The 14,512-nt window shown below is 43.0% G+C and overlaps 1 protein-coding gene across 2 annotated transcripts in view; it reads left to right on the top strand.

Moving 5' to 3' along the window:
- Nucleotides 1-14,018, top strand: part of SAMD8 (sterile alpha motif domain containing 8) — a 49,739-nt gene extending 35,721 nt beyond the window's left edge. Inside the window, exons 5-7 of one of the 2 annotated variants that reach the window (XM_019502372.1) lie at nt 3,052-3,202; nt 10,835-10,903; nt 11,190-11,278. In XM_019502372.1, the coding sequence (XP_019357917.1) occupies nt 3,052-3,202; nt 10,835-10,860 (177 nt within the window). In that variant the 3' untranslated portion in view covers nt 10,861-10,903; nt 11,190-11,278. Of the gene's footprint in view, nt 1-3,051; nt 3,203-10,834; nt 10,904-11,189 lie in introns of both variants that reach the window. The other variant, XM_019502371.1, reaches the window with a different exon arrangement.
- Nucleotides 14,019-14,512: the final 494 nt, after the last annotated feature.

Below are 14,512 nucleotides of genomic sequence, written 5' to 3'. Positions count from 1 at the left end.
GAGGTCAGCTTCAGTGGAGGGCAAGGAATCTCCCACACCCAGGCCTCCCTGACCCATAGTGGGCAGGGCCATCCCATGGGGCTGATGGAAAACTGACACAAAGTACCCATTTAGCAAGTTTCCTTTTCCTGGGCGTCAGTTGCCCCATCTGGTTTAGCAGGGGTCCAATGTTGCCCTTGCTTTTCCTCCGGCTCCCCACATATCTAAAAAAGGACTTTTTATTTTCCTTGATATTTGTAGCTAGCTGGAGTCCCTTCGCAGCCTTGGCTTTCCTGATTTGCTCTCTGTAAGTCCGGACTAATGCAGAGTATTCTTCCTTGGTGGCGGTTCCAGTCCTCCATCCTTTATAGGTCCTCCTTTTTAAGACGCAGGAGGTCCACCAGTTCCCTGGAGAGCCAAGGGGGCTGCTGTGCCCTCCTGCTGCCTTTCCTCCAAGACGGGATGGACTTTGCTTGCGCATCCAGGATTGCTCCCTTGAGGCATCCACGTGTCCTGAACTCCTCTCTCCATTGGGTTGTGGCCTTTTAGGACCTCTCTGACAAGCTTCCTTAGCTTGTCAAAGTCAGCTTTCCTGAAGTCGAGGACTTCTGTACAACTGACTGACTTGCCAGCTTTACGGCAGATGGTGAAGGTGATCAGTTCATGATCACTGTCACCCAGCTTCCTTTCGATTGCTAGGTTGCCAATTAGGCCATCCCCAGTTGTCAGTACGAGGTCGAGCAGTGCTTTACCCCTTGGCGGCTTGTAGACTTCCTGCGTTAGAGGTCGTCCACACGAGAGAGAGCTTTGCGACTGCTTGGATTTGGCCGAGCACTCCTCCCATGAGAGATCTGGGTAGTTAGTCTCCCATGACAACCATACGCCGGGATTGTGCAGCCTCAGCCAATTCCCTGGTGAACTCCTGGTTGAGGTCTTAACTCTGGGTAGGGGGTCTGTAGTAGACCCCCACCGTAGTATCTCCTGTGCCATGTTCCCCGTGGATTTTAACCCAGAGTCATCCATTATGGGTGCCAGTGTCAGCTTGCAGGGATGCATAGCTTTCCTTGAGAGCCCCTGCCCCTTTTGTCCACTCGATCCCTCCTGTACAGGGTATTAGCCGTTGATACCTGTGGTCCAGTCATGGGCGGAGTCCCACCAGGTCTCTGTTATCCTGGTGATATTGTAGTTATTTGCATTTAGGAGGAGAAGAAGTTCTTCCTGCTTATTCCCCAGGCTCCTGGCATTTGTATATAGACACGCAAGTGTCCCCTTAGGGGCTCTTGCCTTGCCTACATTTTGTTCCAGGGCTGGGGCTGCGGTGGGATCCCTTATGTGCCTTGGCCTGCTGGCTTTGCAAGGACCACTCGGTGGGCCAGCAGCAGCAGTAGTTCCCCCATCCCCTGGCGGGCTTAGTTTAAAGCCTGGTGGAACAGGTCAGCCAGTCAGACCCTGAGGGGACCCTTGGGATGTGGCATGTGCCCATCCGTGTCATGCTGCTGGTGGGCTGTCTACAGCTGGGACTGCTTACTCTGGGGGGCTCACAGGCAGGGCCTCGGGCCCTCCTGTTCGCCCTCCTGTGCAAACTCCTGTGCTAACTCATGCGCCGGGCTCAGGAGCGTGCCTGTTTGCATGGCCTGTTCGCATGGCTCCCTGGGGGGCTGGGCGAAGTAGGAGCCCGGGGGGGGGCATGACCCTCCTCAGTCCACTTAACCCATTCCCAGCTGGCTAGATCCCTCCCTCCACGGGATCCTGCTTAGCTGCCGGCAGGCCAGTGCTTGTCAGGGGTCCCTAGGCTCACGGGGGCGCAGTGGGCTTACACCCACGCATCTTGCACCAGAGCCGGGATGCTAATGAGGCTTATGCCATTGCTGGGCCCTTTTTAAACTGTGCGCATGCGCAGAAGGGTCGGCTGGCGCCTCAGTGCTTTTGGGAGGTTCAGGGGGGTCCCTCCCCTCCACCGAGGGAAGGAACAGGTGGGTGACTTCCCCCTAACCTGGTATGCACACCTGCAAGGGGGTCGTGTGGCTCCCTGGTGGGCTGGGCCAAGTAGGAGGTGGGGGGGGGGGCGTGACCCTCAGTCCATTTAGCCCGTTCCCAGCTGGCTAGATCCCTCCCTCCACGGGCCCGTGCTTAGCTGCCGGCAGGCCGGGGCTTGTCAGGGGTCCTGGGGTCACTGCTGGGGTCCCTGGGCTCATGGAGGTACAGTGGGCTTACACCCACGCGTCTCGCACCAGAGCCGGGACGCTAATTTTGCATCGTGTCCCACAGGTTAAGAAACACTGATTTTGTTAAACATTTGCATACTGTGTTCATTTAGGGCCTTTCAAAATGCTGTAATGTAAACCATAGAAAATTAGTTAGGGGAGCATGCATTGAAGTGACTGAAGACAAGAATTTGAGAGAGAAGAGTGAAAATCATGACACCAAGAAGTATGGAAAGAAGTATTGAAAGATGGAAAGGCTGAGGCGAGACAAGTATTCTGTAGGGCCTAGTACAGGGGTGGGCAATTATTTCGGGCAGAGGGCCACTTACTGAGTTTTGGCAAGCTATTGAGGGCTGCATGACAGGCAGCCAGGGGCAGATAAATATACATTTTCTAAATTTTTTTAGGGGCCCCGCAGGCCGCATCTGGCCCACGGGCTGCAGTTTGACCAACCCTGGCCTAGTACTACAAGTAAAGGAGAAGAGATGAAAAGTATTTCAGCAAATTATCAGGAACATTTTCTTGACTACTTCATTTAGCTGGGAATAAATTCTCATGAGAAATTGTAGAAGCCCCATTGTTCATGTACTTTTTGGGTTAAAATGTACTTTCTTTACATTCTAGGCTCCATCAGAGATACTTTTGTGTTTGTGGTTAGCAGTGTAACTAGTTATGCAAAATAAGACAGTTTTGACCACTTTGTTTCAAAAAGTAAAAAGTACCATGAGATAGTAAACACGATGCTAGTTTATTAAATATTCTACCTCTGTAGTGATAGACAATTGACTTATCTGTTAAGTGGTAGAGTTATACTAAAAATATTCTTGTTGTAGACTTTTAAATACCGATATACCACTTTTCATTTTAGTTGTATGGAAACATGTGGGCAAAACTTCAGCGAGCATTTGCAATTTGGAGCGGGTTTGGAATGACACTAACTGGAGTACATACGTGCGGGGATTATATGTTCAGTGGCCATACTGTTGTTCTGACTATGCTGAACTTCTTTGTCACAGAATGTAAGTACACGATGTCAGTGCTTTAAACATCCTAGTTTATTTTGAAACTGTAATAGCAATGGTAGTTAAAGCTGCAGGAGGCATACTCCCTTAATATGTTATACTCCACCTGTTTGGGCTGAAAGCTTTTATAAGCGTTAAGCCGGAGAAAGAAGTTGTTTACAAAAAGTCCCTGAGCAGTTGGACCTAATGTGCCATCTAAGTGCCAGAAAGACTATTGTGAAATGTATTTTGGAGATTTTATTTAATGTTTTTTTTCTTTATAAGAACAACTAAAATCCTTAACAAGGGTACAATATAATCACTTATCCTTCACCCTTACCACACAAATGGAGCAGAGAGTAACTTGGAAACTAGAGAGTAGAGGCATTGAGAAAGCAGATACATTTTCTATGGCTGTACAAAATTTCGCTGGCAGTTTCATTTCAACTCATTTTGAGCTCGAAACAGCAAAATCAAAACAAAACAGAGAGCTTTAAAACAGCCTCAAACGAAAACAAGGCAAGTCAAAATGTTTCGAAAATTTCGAAACATTTTGATTTTCGAAACTCAAGCTGGGCTTGCCTGCAGGGAAACAGAAACTAAAGTAAGGAGAGGGAGGGGAAACTGGGGGGGGGGGAGGAGTGCTCTCATTACTGACTGTGTAGCTGGCCAGTGACTGTCATCCTTCCCTGAGGACTCTTCCAATCCCAGTGCTCTGCGTGAGGGATGGAAAAACTACAGAAAAGGCAGCATTGTTTGAACTGCCCTGCTTTCTGCCATGGTGTCAGTTGAGTGAGTGCATACCGCCCCCCCCCGCCCCATGTCACGAGTTTTGCCTGTTAGCAGCCAGAGGTGCAGGGCCCCAGAAGCCCCTGTACCCATCTCCTTGACAGCTGCCAGGCTTTGTGGCCACAGCAGGGGCTAGCAAGCCTCCAGTTTTCACCCTGCTGCAGCTTAACACACACAGTGTCACCCATGTCACGAGTTTTGCTTGTCCGCAGCTTGAGGTGCAGTTTCCCTGAAACCCCTACACCTATCTCCTTGAAACTTGGCAGGCTTCATGTCCTTAGAAGGGGCTATCATACCTGCAAGTTTCATCCAAATCAGACGAGGAATGACAAAGTTATAGGCTGTTTCGAGCTTCCTCTTTATAGCCTACGGGCAAAACAATTAAACCATTTCAACGAAATGAAACGGAACAGCAGGTTCAAATCTAAACAAAATTTGAAACGAAAAGCTGTTCCATTGAAACGCAAGTCAAAACAGAATGGTGGTGTTTCAAACATCCCTAATAGCTATGCTGTTACTTTTTGTATACAATTGGGAGTTCTATTCAATGTTACCAGAAAGACTAGAGCCAGTTTACACTTAGGACTTCTGTTGCAAGCTTCGATGTGGAATGAAGGTATAGTTACAATTTCCTTAATAATCACTACTCAGGTCAGAAAAGAGGCAAGAAAACAATCTATAGCCTGACTTAATTTTATCTGATCCCAAAAGCACAAGAGCAAACACATATTCTAATACTGACGACAACAACAACAATGCAGATTTTCACATACGCCATTATTAGGGAAGAGTCAGGAGGGTGAGACTTGCAGCAGGTTGTCTTGATCATCTACTCTTTCTCTCCAGGCTATAACCTGTATTTTCTACATTTAAATTTATTTAAATTTTTTTGGTTCAGTGAAACTTTTGGAATGAAACTGAACCAGTTATTTATGACCTTTTGCTAGTGTTTAGTTTGATTTGGTTTAGCTGGACATACTGTGTTCTTGCCTGATCAAGCTAATTTCTACATCTGCAAAGGCTCACTTTGCAGTTACTCAAACAGGCTATTCTTCTTTCCTGTATTATGGCTTACTGATATGCTGAGCATGTCAGTCTGCTGTGACCTTAAGTACACACTATGTGATTTAGGCTTATACTAGGTCCAGTCTGCACTTGTTGTGGTGGTGTTTGTTATTGACCACATATGCAGCCTACCGCAGAACAATACCTGTTGGCATATATTTACTGTACTGTACTGAAAAGTATTGTATGTATGTGAAAAATTCTGTTAAAAGTAGCACAACTTATAGTCAAAAGATTTGGTATTGCTGGATTCTAATGATGAAGTTACGTTGAAGAGAAAGTCATATTTCTATGGAAAAAGCTACAACTCCAATGTGACACAGGTTTTGAGAGGAGACTGTTTATATCTGTTAATATGAAAAAGAATCTTTTTATATCCACAAGCCAGCAGCAGTATTTTTCATCCTAAAATGGAGTATTCTTCATTAGAACAGATGTATAAGCCAGGAAGACAAGACTGTTCACTTGAAATAAACCACAACTTTCAATATGCTGTGGAAAACAGTTAATTTTAGGAGGTATGATCCTTTAAGAAGAAATAACACTTGGTAGTATTGCTACTGGAGGATGTTTTCACAGCAGTGGAAAGGGCATAATAAATTTAGTCTTTTATTCTCCTTTTGAAGAATTGAGTTATGACGACACTGCCTTGCGCTGTTAGAATCTTTTTCTCCAACTCACTTTTTCCCATATTAAATCCTTGAATTTACACAGAATATGTACACTAATTAGGACTGACATATGTAAAGTGTCCAATGAGCATCAAAAACAGGAAATAAATAACTATTTTGGAATGTCAGTATCTTGGTCGGTGGAAGGAGCCTAGAACATGCTGTTTGTTCAGTGGAGAACAAGGGTGTGGGCAGGGATTAAATTGCAGTACAGGAAATTTGCACTGCCACGAAAACATTCCAAGAAAGGGTGGATGCAAGTATTCCAACCCCTTGGCTGCAGAGCTACCAAGCTGCCTCAGTAGTCTGCTTTCCAGTCAGGAGGGATAGTGGGCTTCTCGTTGGTTCTACCTGCTCCAGATCATTGAAAGCCTACTCTCTTCTCACCTGCCATGCCTGGCAGTGCTGCTTCCAGAGATCCAGCTCTTGTAGTGGCAGGGGAAAATCCCTAGCCCAAACCTTAATCCTGTCCCTTGCCAAACCATTCTACTGAAAAACAGAGCAGTCGGGTGGAGGATTTAAGGTTAGGTTGAAGAAATTTCTGCTGCCCTTTTGAACGCCACTGGGAAGACTTGTCACTGTTTGAACAGTGCCAGAGGGTCCTGGTGCTGTTCAAAGTGTGGGTAGCTGTGATGCTGCGTGCACAGTTCTGGGGAGATATGGGTTTGTGCAAGGGGTGGAGGGGGTACGTGTACTGTTGTGTGAATAGCTGAGACTCCCTTAGTCTTTTGTCAGGTAGCGGTGGGATTCAACACCACAACTCAAACAGTCCCAGTGCTGTTCAAGTATACTCCCTGACAGCTTGTTGCCGGAGTAGGTCCTCAGGGAGCCAGAGCTCTATCTTCCCCTTGGAGCAGGGGAGGAAGAACAGAGTACTGTGAAATACTTCAGGTCCCAGGGAGCCTGAGATAAGCACAGAGGTGTTACAGATGGTGCTTGAAAACTCTCTGGAAGAGCTGCTAGTTAAAACAGCTAACGATTTTTGTAGAATGCCTGTTTTTATTCTCCAAAAACCCCTTGAACGCCTGCACACTAGCTATTTGTGCTGAGAAAAGGGCATATTTCTCAGCACAGACACAATGCCTGTCTGTGGCCTGAGTCGTAATGTTTTAAAGCATGCATTACTAGCTGCTGCTTACTCAGAGGTTTTGGTAGTGGGTACAATAGAACATAGTTTCTCTGACACAGTTGGATAAATGATGACAGGAATAATTTGTGATACAAGATTTATTTTGGTAGATATATGTTCCCTAGCTCCCTTCATCAAATGGCTGTAAATTCTTCTAGTTAGTCATTTGACATCATGCTTTGGGTTTATTTTGGGGTTTTTCATTTTTTCTGAGAAAAGAACAATAATGCCCACTGAAATTAGTAGGTGACAAATGTAAAAATAATGAGAGAAAGTACTCTTTTAAGCAACATGTAGTTTACTTGATTACTTGATTGCCACAAAGTGGTAGAGGCAGATGGCATAGCCAGGTTTAAAAAGAGAGTGGATGAGTTCATGAATGATAGATTATAATGGTTGGAGACTATTGAACTATGATGCTAATGACTATGATCTCATAGGGATAATGGAGACCTGGTGGGACTCCACCTATGACTGGATCACAGGTATGGATGGCTATACCTTGTACAGCAGAGATCATGTTGAAAGAAAGTGTGGGGGGTGTAGGAAAGTGTACTGCTCCTTCACAGAGAGCTACAAGTGGAGATGGGTGCCCAAGGAGGGTGACTTGATACCCTCTGACCAATGACCAATCTCATGTCCTTCTATGACCAGATGACACATCACCTGGTCAAAGGAGAAGTGGTTGATATCTTATATTTGGACTTTAAAAAAATCTTTGACCTGGTGTCCCATGATGCCCTCATGTCAAAATTGGGGAACTGCGGCCTTGGCAACCCTATGGTCCAGTGGCTGGGGAACTGACTCCAAGGTCAGACCCAGAGAGTGGTAGTTGACAGAACCGAATCAGTATGGCATGTGGTGACCACTGGTGTCCCCCAAGGCTCCATTCTTGGCCCCATACTCTTCAGTGTCTTTATAAGTGATCTGGACTCTGGTGTCAGAAGCGGACTGGCTAAGTTCACTGGCGACACCAAACTGTGGGGAAGAGTGTCCACACTTGAGGATAGGCTGGTGATCCTGCCTGACCTTGACAGGCTCGCAAGGTGGGCGGATGAAAACCTGATAGCATTCAATATGGAGAAATGCAAGGTGCCTCATCTCAGGAGAAAAAATCCGCATCACACTTATAGGCTTGGCAGGGCTATGCTCGCTGGCACCACAACTGAAAGAGACTTCGGGTCATGACTGACCACAAGATGAACATGAGCCACCAGTGTGATACCACAGCTAGCAAAGCAAACAAAACTCTGGCTTGCATTTACTGATGCATCTCAGGCAAGACCCAGGAAGTCATCCTCGCGCTGTACTCAGCCTTGGTGAGGCCGCAGCTGGAGCAGGTGAGACTGCATCCAATTCTGGACCCGCAATTCAGAAAGGATGTAGAGAAGCTTGAGAGAGTCCAGAGGAAACCATGCGTATGATCAGAGGGTACGAGAGCAGACCTTATGAAGAGAGGCTGAGAGCCATGGGACTGTTCAGTCTGGAGAACCGTAGGCCCAGGGGTGTCTGTTCACCAGGGGACCCCTAGGGAAGATAAGGCCCAACAGTCACAGACTCCTGGACGACCATTTTAGGCTGGACATAAGGAAAAACTTGTTTACTGTCAGAGTCCCCAAGACCTGGAATAAACTCCCCTTCCCCCCTCTCCGAGGTGGTGGAAGCACCTACTCTGGACACCTTCAAGAAACATTTGGATGCCTGTCTTCCTGGGATCCTTTGACCCTAGCTGACTTCCTGCCCTTTGGGCAGGTGGCTGGACCTGATGATCTTGCGAGGTCCCTTCCAGCCCTAATGTCTATGAAATCTAGTAACATAATGGTTGCAAAAGATCCCTCTGGCATCTCTAAACCAATAATGGTGGATGCTAGGGAGGGTATTGAATAGGAGATAGATAGATCACTCTAAGATAGCAAGTTTAGCATTCTCCCTCTATAACATCCGCTCCTACAAGTCAGAGACAGTATGCTGGGCTAGATGGACCATTTGTCTGACTCAGCATGGCACTTATGTTCTTAACACAACATTTAGCATTTGCCTCCTTGCTGCTTAACATTTTCTACTAAATAAAGGGTAGTTAGGCAGTGGACCTACCAATAAATTTCTTAAGTATGCACAAACATTTTAGTCTCAGTAAAGGGGAGAGAAGAACATGCATCACTTATTGTACTAACTGTTAGATACGAATTAGTATTAGCAATACAAGTTAGCTGAACTGCTCTAATTCTGACCCAGGGTGAAACCAGGGTTAAAGTCAAAGCAGTTCTTCTGTAGTTGTATTGCTACAGAATAATGCAGGGGTAACAGTTGCAGTTTTAACAGCTTCTATCAGTATCCTTTCATAAGGATACACTTGTAACATCTGTCTATACAGGTAGGCTAAAAATAGGTCCTGGCCAATAGAGTGAATCAGATGTGCCAGTATGACCCCCAAATAGTTGATCTGCTTCACTGAGCAAAACACAGTTTGTTGTCCCGCAGGATTAACTGACAGGGACAACAGGCAGTGTGTTCTTGGGTTTTTCGGGAATTTCTGTCTAGGCTTGGGCCTGTGAACGTCATGTGCCTCCTGCGGCTTGAAGGGCATGACAACCACCCGCAGGTGGTGTTGGCCGCAGCAGTGGTGGAGGTGTGGTGGCGGCAAGCAGGCAGCTACAGCGGTGTCTGTGGCGGACGGTTGTGGTGAGCGCCAACCGGCGATTGGAGACCACCTGCAGACGCCATCAGCAGCATCAGCGGTGGCCAGCAGCAATTGGTAACTGCCCACGGATGCTGCCGGTGGCAAGGGGGGCGGCAGTGGACAATCTCAGGGCGTGCACTGCCAACCTCAAGGGAGCATGTAGACCCCCTACGCGTTGCCAGTGTTTGGGCCCCTCAAACACTGGGAGCACCTCTTGGACATTCCCTGCTGACAGAAACGCACCCTTGGGAACCTCTAAGAGCATCTCAGAAAGTAAGAAGCTTAAGAGGTGTGCCCTCAGGATCTTCAGGGCACATCTCAGTAAGTGGAAAAAGGAGGATTTCCCTGCTTAAGAGATGTGCCCGAAGGATCTGAGGTACATCTCAATAAGCATGGAAAATTGGACAGGAGCTTGAGGGTTCCAGTCCTGTACAGGAATTCCTAGGGTGTGCAGAATTGTGCCCCTGTAGCACCTGCCCAGGGCAGCAGAAGACTATGGGAAGCTCTGGTTTCTCTGCACTTTTGTGCCATGAAGTAAGCAAACATCCACTGCTAAGTAGCAGCATAAAATTGTACCACTTTTATCACAGCTATAAATTTTAGGCCTGTGTGTTATGACAAGTATTTTTATCATGGCACAAAGGCGACATCTGTTTCGTCCTTTAGAGTACTCGAGTGAATCTTCTACTGCGATACAAAGCCTTTGATTGTTTTTCCATTGTATTTGACAGTGTCCTTAATTATTGATCATTTGACCCTTCAAATACATGCACAAATACCTTTAAGACACGAATGTTATGCCACAGTAGACTTAAGTTATACATAATTGACCATGTTAAACCAAACTGATTTAGTTATCTGAATAATTTGCATCCTGTAAAGGAGTTAAAATATGATACCGTGTTCTCTTTTCCCTTTTGTTTCCCAAGGCAGGGTGGCATTTTAGAGACCAATGAATGTGCTTTTGGCTTTCAACAAGTATAAAGTATGGCCTGCCATCTTTTACAGTGCACATCTAAATTAAGTTTGTTTTTTAGTTAAGATTGCAGGTAATGAAGTTTTAAGTTTTGATGCTCCTATATTTGAATTCCTTTGAATGCAAATCAGAGTGTTTCAATAGATTTAAAAAGACAACGTAAAAAAAGATCCATGTATAACTGAACAGTATACATAACTGTAAACGAATGTATTTAAAGTCACAGCAATATTTTGTGATTGAGTGGTTTTTATGTATTAAATAGCAAATGATGATAATTAATTTGTCAGAAGCATAAATTAATAACTTTAAAATCAACTTAACGGATACTTACTTCTAGACAAGTCTGCAATGCCCATCTCTTAAGATGGCTTCAGCTGGATAAGGTGTTGTTCGTCATGACCATAAGGTACTCTTCAGTATATCTGCTATCTTAAAAAGATGCTATCCTTACATTTGTGCTGTAGGTTGTTCTTCAGTGATGAGTAAACTGATTAATATTCAGAATTCTTTCTTTGTGCATTGCTGTTGAATTTGATGGATATGAGTAATGCCTGTTAGATCAAGTAGGTAGTTTCCTAGTCCTCTGGATGCTCTGTAAATGTCATGTTTGATGGGTGTGGGTTTGGTAAATTGCCAGGAAACTTGCGAAACATAGATGAATTCTTTAACGGGGATACCCTGTTCTTTCCTAGATACACCAAGAAGCTGGAACTTCTTGCATACTTTATCCTGGGTCCTGAATCTGTTTGGAATCTTCTTCATTTTGGCTGCACATGAACATTACTCTATAGATGTCTTCATTGCCTTCTACATCACCACAAGACTCTTTTTGTACTACCACACATTGGCTAATACCAGAGCATATCATCAGAGTAGGAGAGCAAGGATTTGGTTCCCCATGTTTTCCTTTTTTGAATGCAATGTTAATGGCACAGTTCCAAATGAGTATTGCTGGCCCTTTTCAAAACCTGCCATAATGAAAAGGCTAATTGGATAAAGACCATCTCCCTGATGTAGCCCAAATATGCACAAAGTATTCATGCTTACATGACTACGGAACTGACTTGAAAAATAGGAAAATAACTACTTCTTGTTTTCATCCCTGAGGTCTCCTAATAATCTTGCTGCTTAGCTTCTCATAATCAAGTTTCTTTTAGTAGAAAGCAAGATTAGGGTAAATAGCAGCTGCCAGTTAATAATTAGGTATCTGAAGCAGAAGTCCTAGTTACAGTCTTTAGAAAGGTTCTAGGTAAAGTAAAACTTACACTTCTGATGTATGCTTGTATTGAATTTAGTTTGTTGCTTGGAGGTCCAAATACTTTCTGGTCCTTGGAATGTCTGCCTGTACAGATAATGTCAAGTAGTAATTCGTTTGCCAGTGACTTGCTTTTAAAAATATTAATTATAAATATAATATTTAAATTGAACTGTTTACACTTATACAGTGAGTTTCTGAAGAGTATTTTGTCATATTGTGGAAAATAGTAGAGCTCCTTACTAAAAAGGGGTCTCAAAGCTTAAATAAGAGGTCTGAAAAATCATAGTGGACACTGCGTGATCTATATACAAGATGCCAAAAAATGAAACCATCTGCCTTTTGAATATGCACTGATGATTTATGGATAGGGCTTTTGTGAACTGTTTATTCTGTTATCCTACCGTGTGGAGGTTTCCTTTTCACTCCTGCATGAGTGGGTAAAAACTAAGACTGTTTTGTTGAAAATAAAGTTGACTTAATGTTAGTGCCACAGAATAACACTGTTCTGTGTGATCCAAACATTTAATTCTCCAGGCTTGCACATGCTTTATGAGCAATTATTTAACCACTGGAAGAATAAAACAGTTAAGCTTCAAGTATTTTAATGTTCCATAAATGGATGGGAATGTGCATGTAGTGATTCAGGAATAGCTTAATAGTGAATTTTAGGAATAGTGCTAACATTGATACTCCTGTTTTAAATTCTTATCCTAATCCATTTGATATCAGCAGAATGTTGAATATCTTTGGATAAAGGTTTTTGACAAATGGGGTATATATAGTAAATGACTGAATTATATTAGTCTTTTCTGGCAGTTTTGAAATTAGATTGGTTCTTAAGCTGCTTGTTTATTACATTAAGAATTAAAATACCATAGGTGATTTACCTTCCATAATATGGATCACTTTTTGTGAACGAGCTCTGTCTGTGCTTATGAAGGGAATAGTAAATAGAACTGGGGATAGAAGTACTGTATGCAAGATGGTTCTGACTTCAGTTATTTAAATTCAATGTTAAGCTTATGCTTAATATAAAATGGTAGTTTTTAATTTGAGAGTTGCAAACTGCAACAAATATTTGTGATTAGCACTCGAATCTCCTATGTCAATTTCAAGTTCAGCGAGTGTGTGTGAAGAGGTAATGAGCCAGTCTTGCAAAGTTTCTGTGAAATTTTGCCAGTCTACCACAAGTTATTGAATCTCAGCTTAAAGCGACTAAAGCATGCTTGCCAGTCGGGTAGGCTTCTATAAGACTTAGTAACATATCTGAAGCTTTGTAATCTGCTTTGATCTCCCTACACCTACGTCTCTCTAACAATCCAACTTTGAACTTGGAATTACAAGCGTCGTTTATCTAGATCATATTTTCTAAACTTACTAATATTTTTAAAAAATTGCAACTTAATTCCTTGGAGGAATTTCAGATACTTATGTATCTGTACCAAAAGTATTAGAGATGCATATTAGAAGTTCTGATAACCTGCAGACACAGGTATTTATAACATTCCATTTTTTAACAGATTGCAGATTTTATATCACTCAAAACCCTGTCAGATGCTCTTGACATCCAAACTGCAGAAGTACAGATGCTTCACCAAAAAAAAAAAAAAAAGACAAGAAAAGAAAAACCCTTTTTCTTTATCACACTTACATTTGCTCTCTTTTTATTGGGTTGTTGTTTTGAACAAGAAATAACTCAAATGTGTTTTTTAGGTTAGGCAGATTTGTATTTGTATTTTGCTATATTCAGGAAACTAGTCAAATTAGCAAGATTGCTGACTGAGTTAACTACGTCTGAATTATAGAATTATTTGAGAATCTTTTATTTTGTTGTATCTAGTAAAGCAAAAGTTTTTTTTTTTTTTTAAATAATTTATCAACCCAACAAAGGCAGTTTATGTAAGGTAAAATACTACTACTTTTCATTTTTTGAAGCTCAAATATTTTGACTTCCGCCTGAGTAAATGTAACGCATTAAAGGCAGTAGTGGTGTATCTTTTTGAGTATTTTTAGAAGATATTTGTCTACACAATTGCTTTGCCTATTAATGCATTGATTCTCTTACTGCTAAGAATCTGTGTACAATATTTGTAATATGCAGAAATTGGTTTCCTGAGAACTGGGAAGTTGTTAAATCAGTTGTTTGGAGATGAACCTGTGGAAGTTAGCCACATCTGCCAATAAACACAAAGTGAATTGTGAAGATTTCAAAGAAAAATCTCACATGTTCTTACTCACAGTTTCCTAAATAACTTGAGTTAGCCTGTAAAGGAATACTGTTGGCTTCATTTTTGTTTAACTTCAATTTTAGAAACAAAAAGGAGGTACAAATTTATCTTTAAATGGAGGTACAGAATTTGTTTTAGAACTTTCACAGTGTTTTATAAGGGCCTTTTCTGTTCATCAGCAGACATTAACACGTACACTTCTTAATATTCTCACTAGAGCATGGGTGAGCTAGGAGGGACTGTTAAATATGGTTGGGTTTGCCTTTCCTTAAGACATCTGTTGGTTGCTTTTGATATCGGCTTTACCTCTGGTGTTTCTACCAGATCACTTGCTCAGCCTGGGAAGAAGCCTACCTCTGAGTTCCTCGTTAGAAGTAGTGTGTGTTTGAGCTATCATTAACTTGGCGCTTTACACAGCAAATGCAAATGAGTGACAAAACTATGAGTAAAAATTACTCTCAAAAACACAAATTAAACTGATCCGAGTAAGGACTTGAGGCTTTGAGAGATCTGTGATTGAATACTTTAG

This window comes from Gavialis gangeticus, unplaced genomic scaffold, assembly GCF_001723915.1.
Source record: "Gavialis gangeticus isolate Ggan-Ray unplaced genomic scaffold, GavGan_comp1, whole genome shotgun sequence".
NCBI lineage: Eukaryota > Metazoa > Chordata > Crocodylia > Gavialidae > Gavialis > Gavialis gangeticus.
Note: the sequence above shows the minus strand (reverse complement) of the source record. Positions and strands in the feature narration are given on the sequence as shown.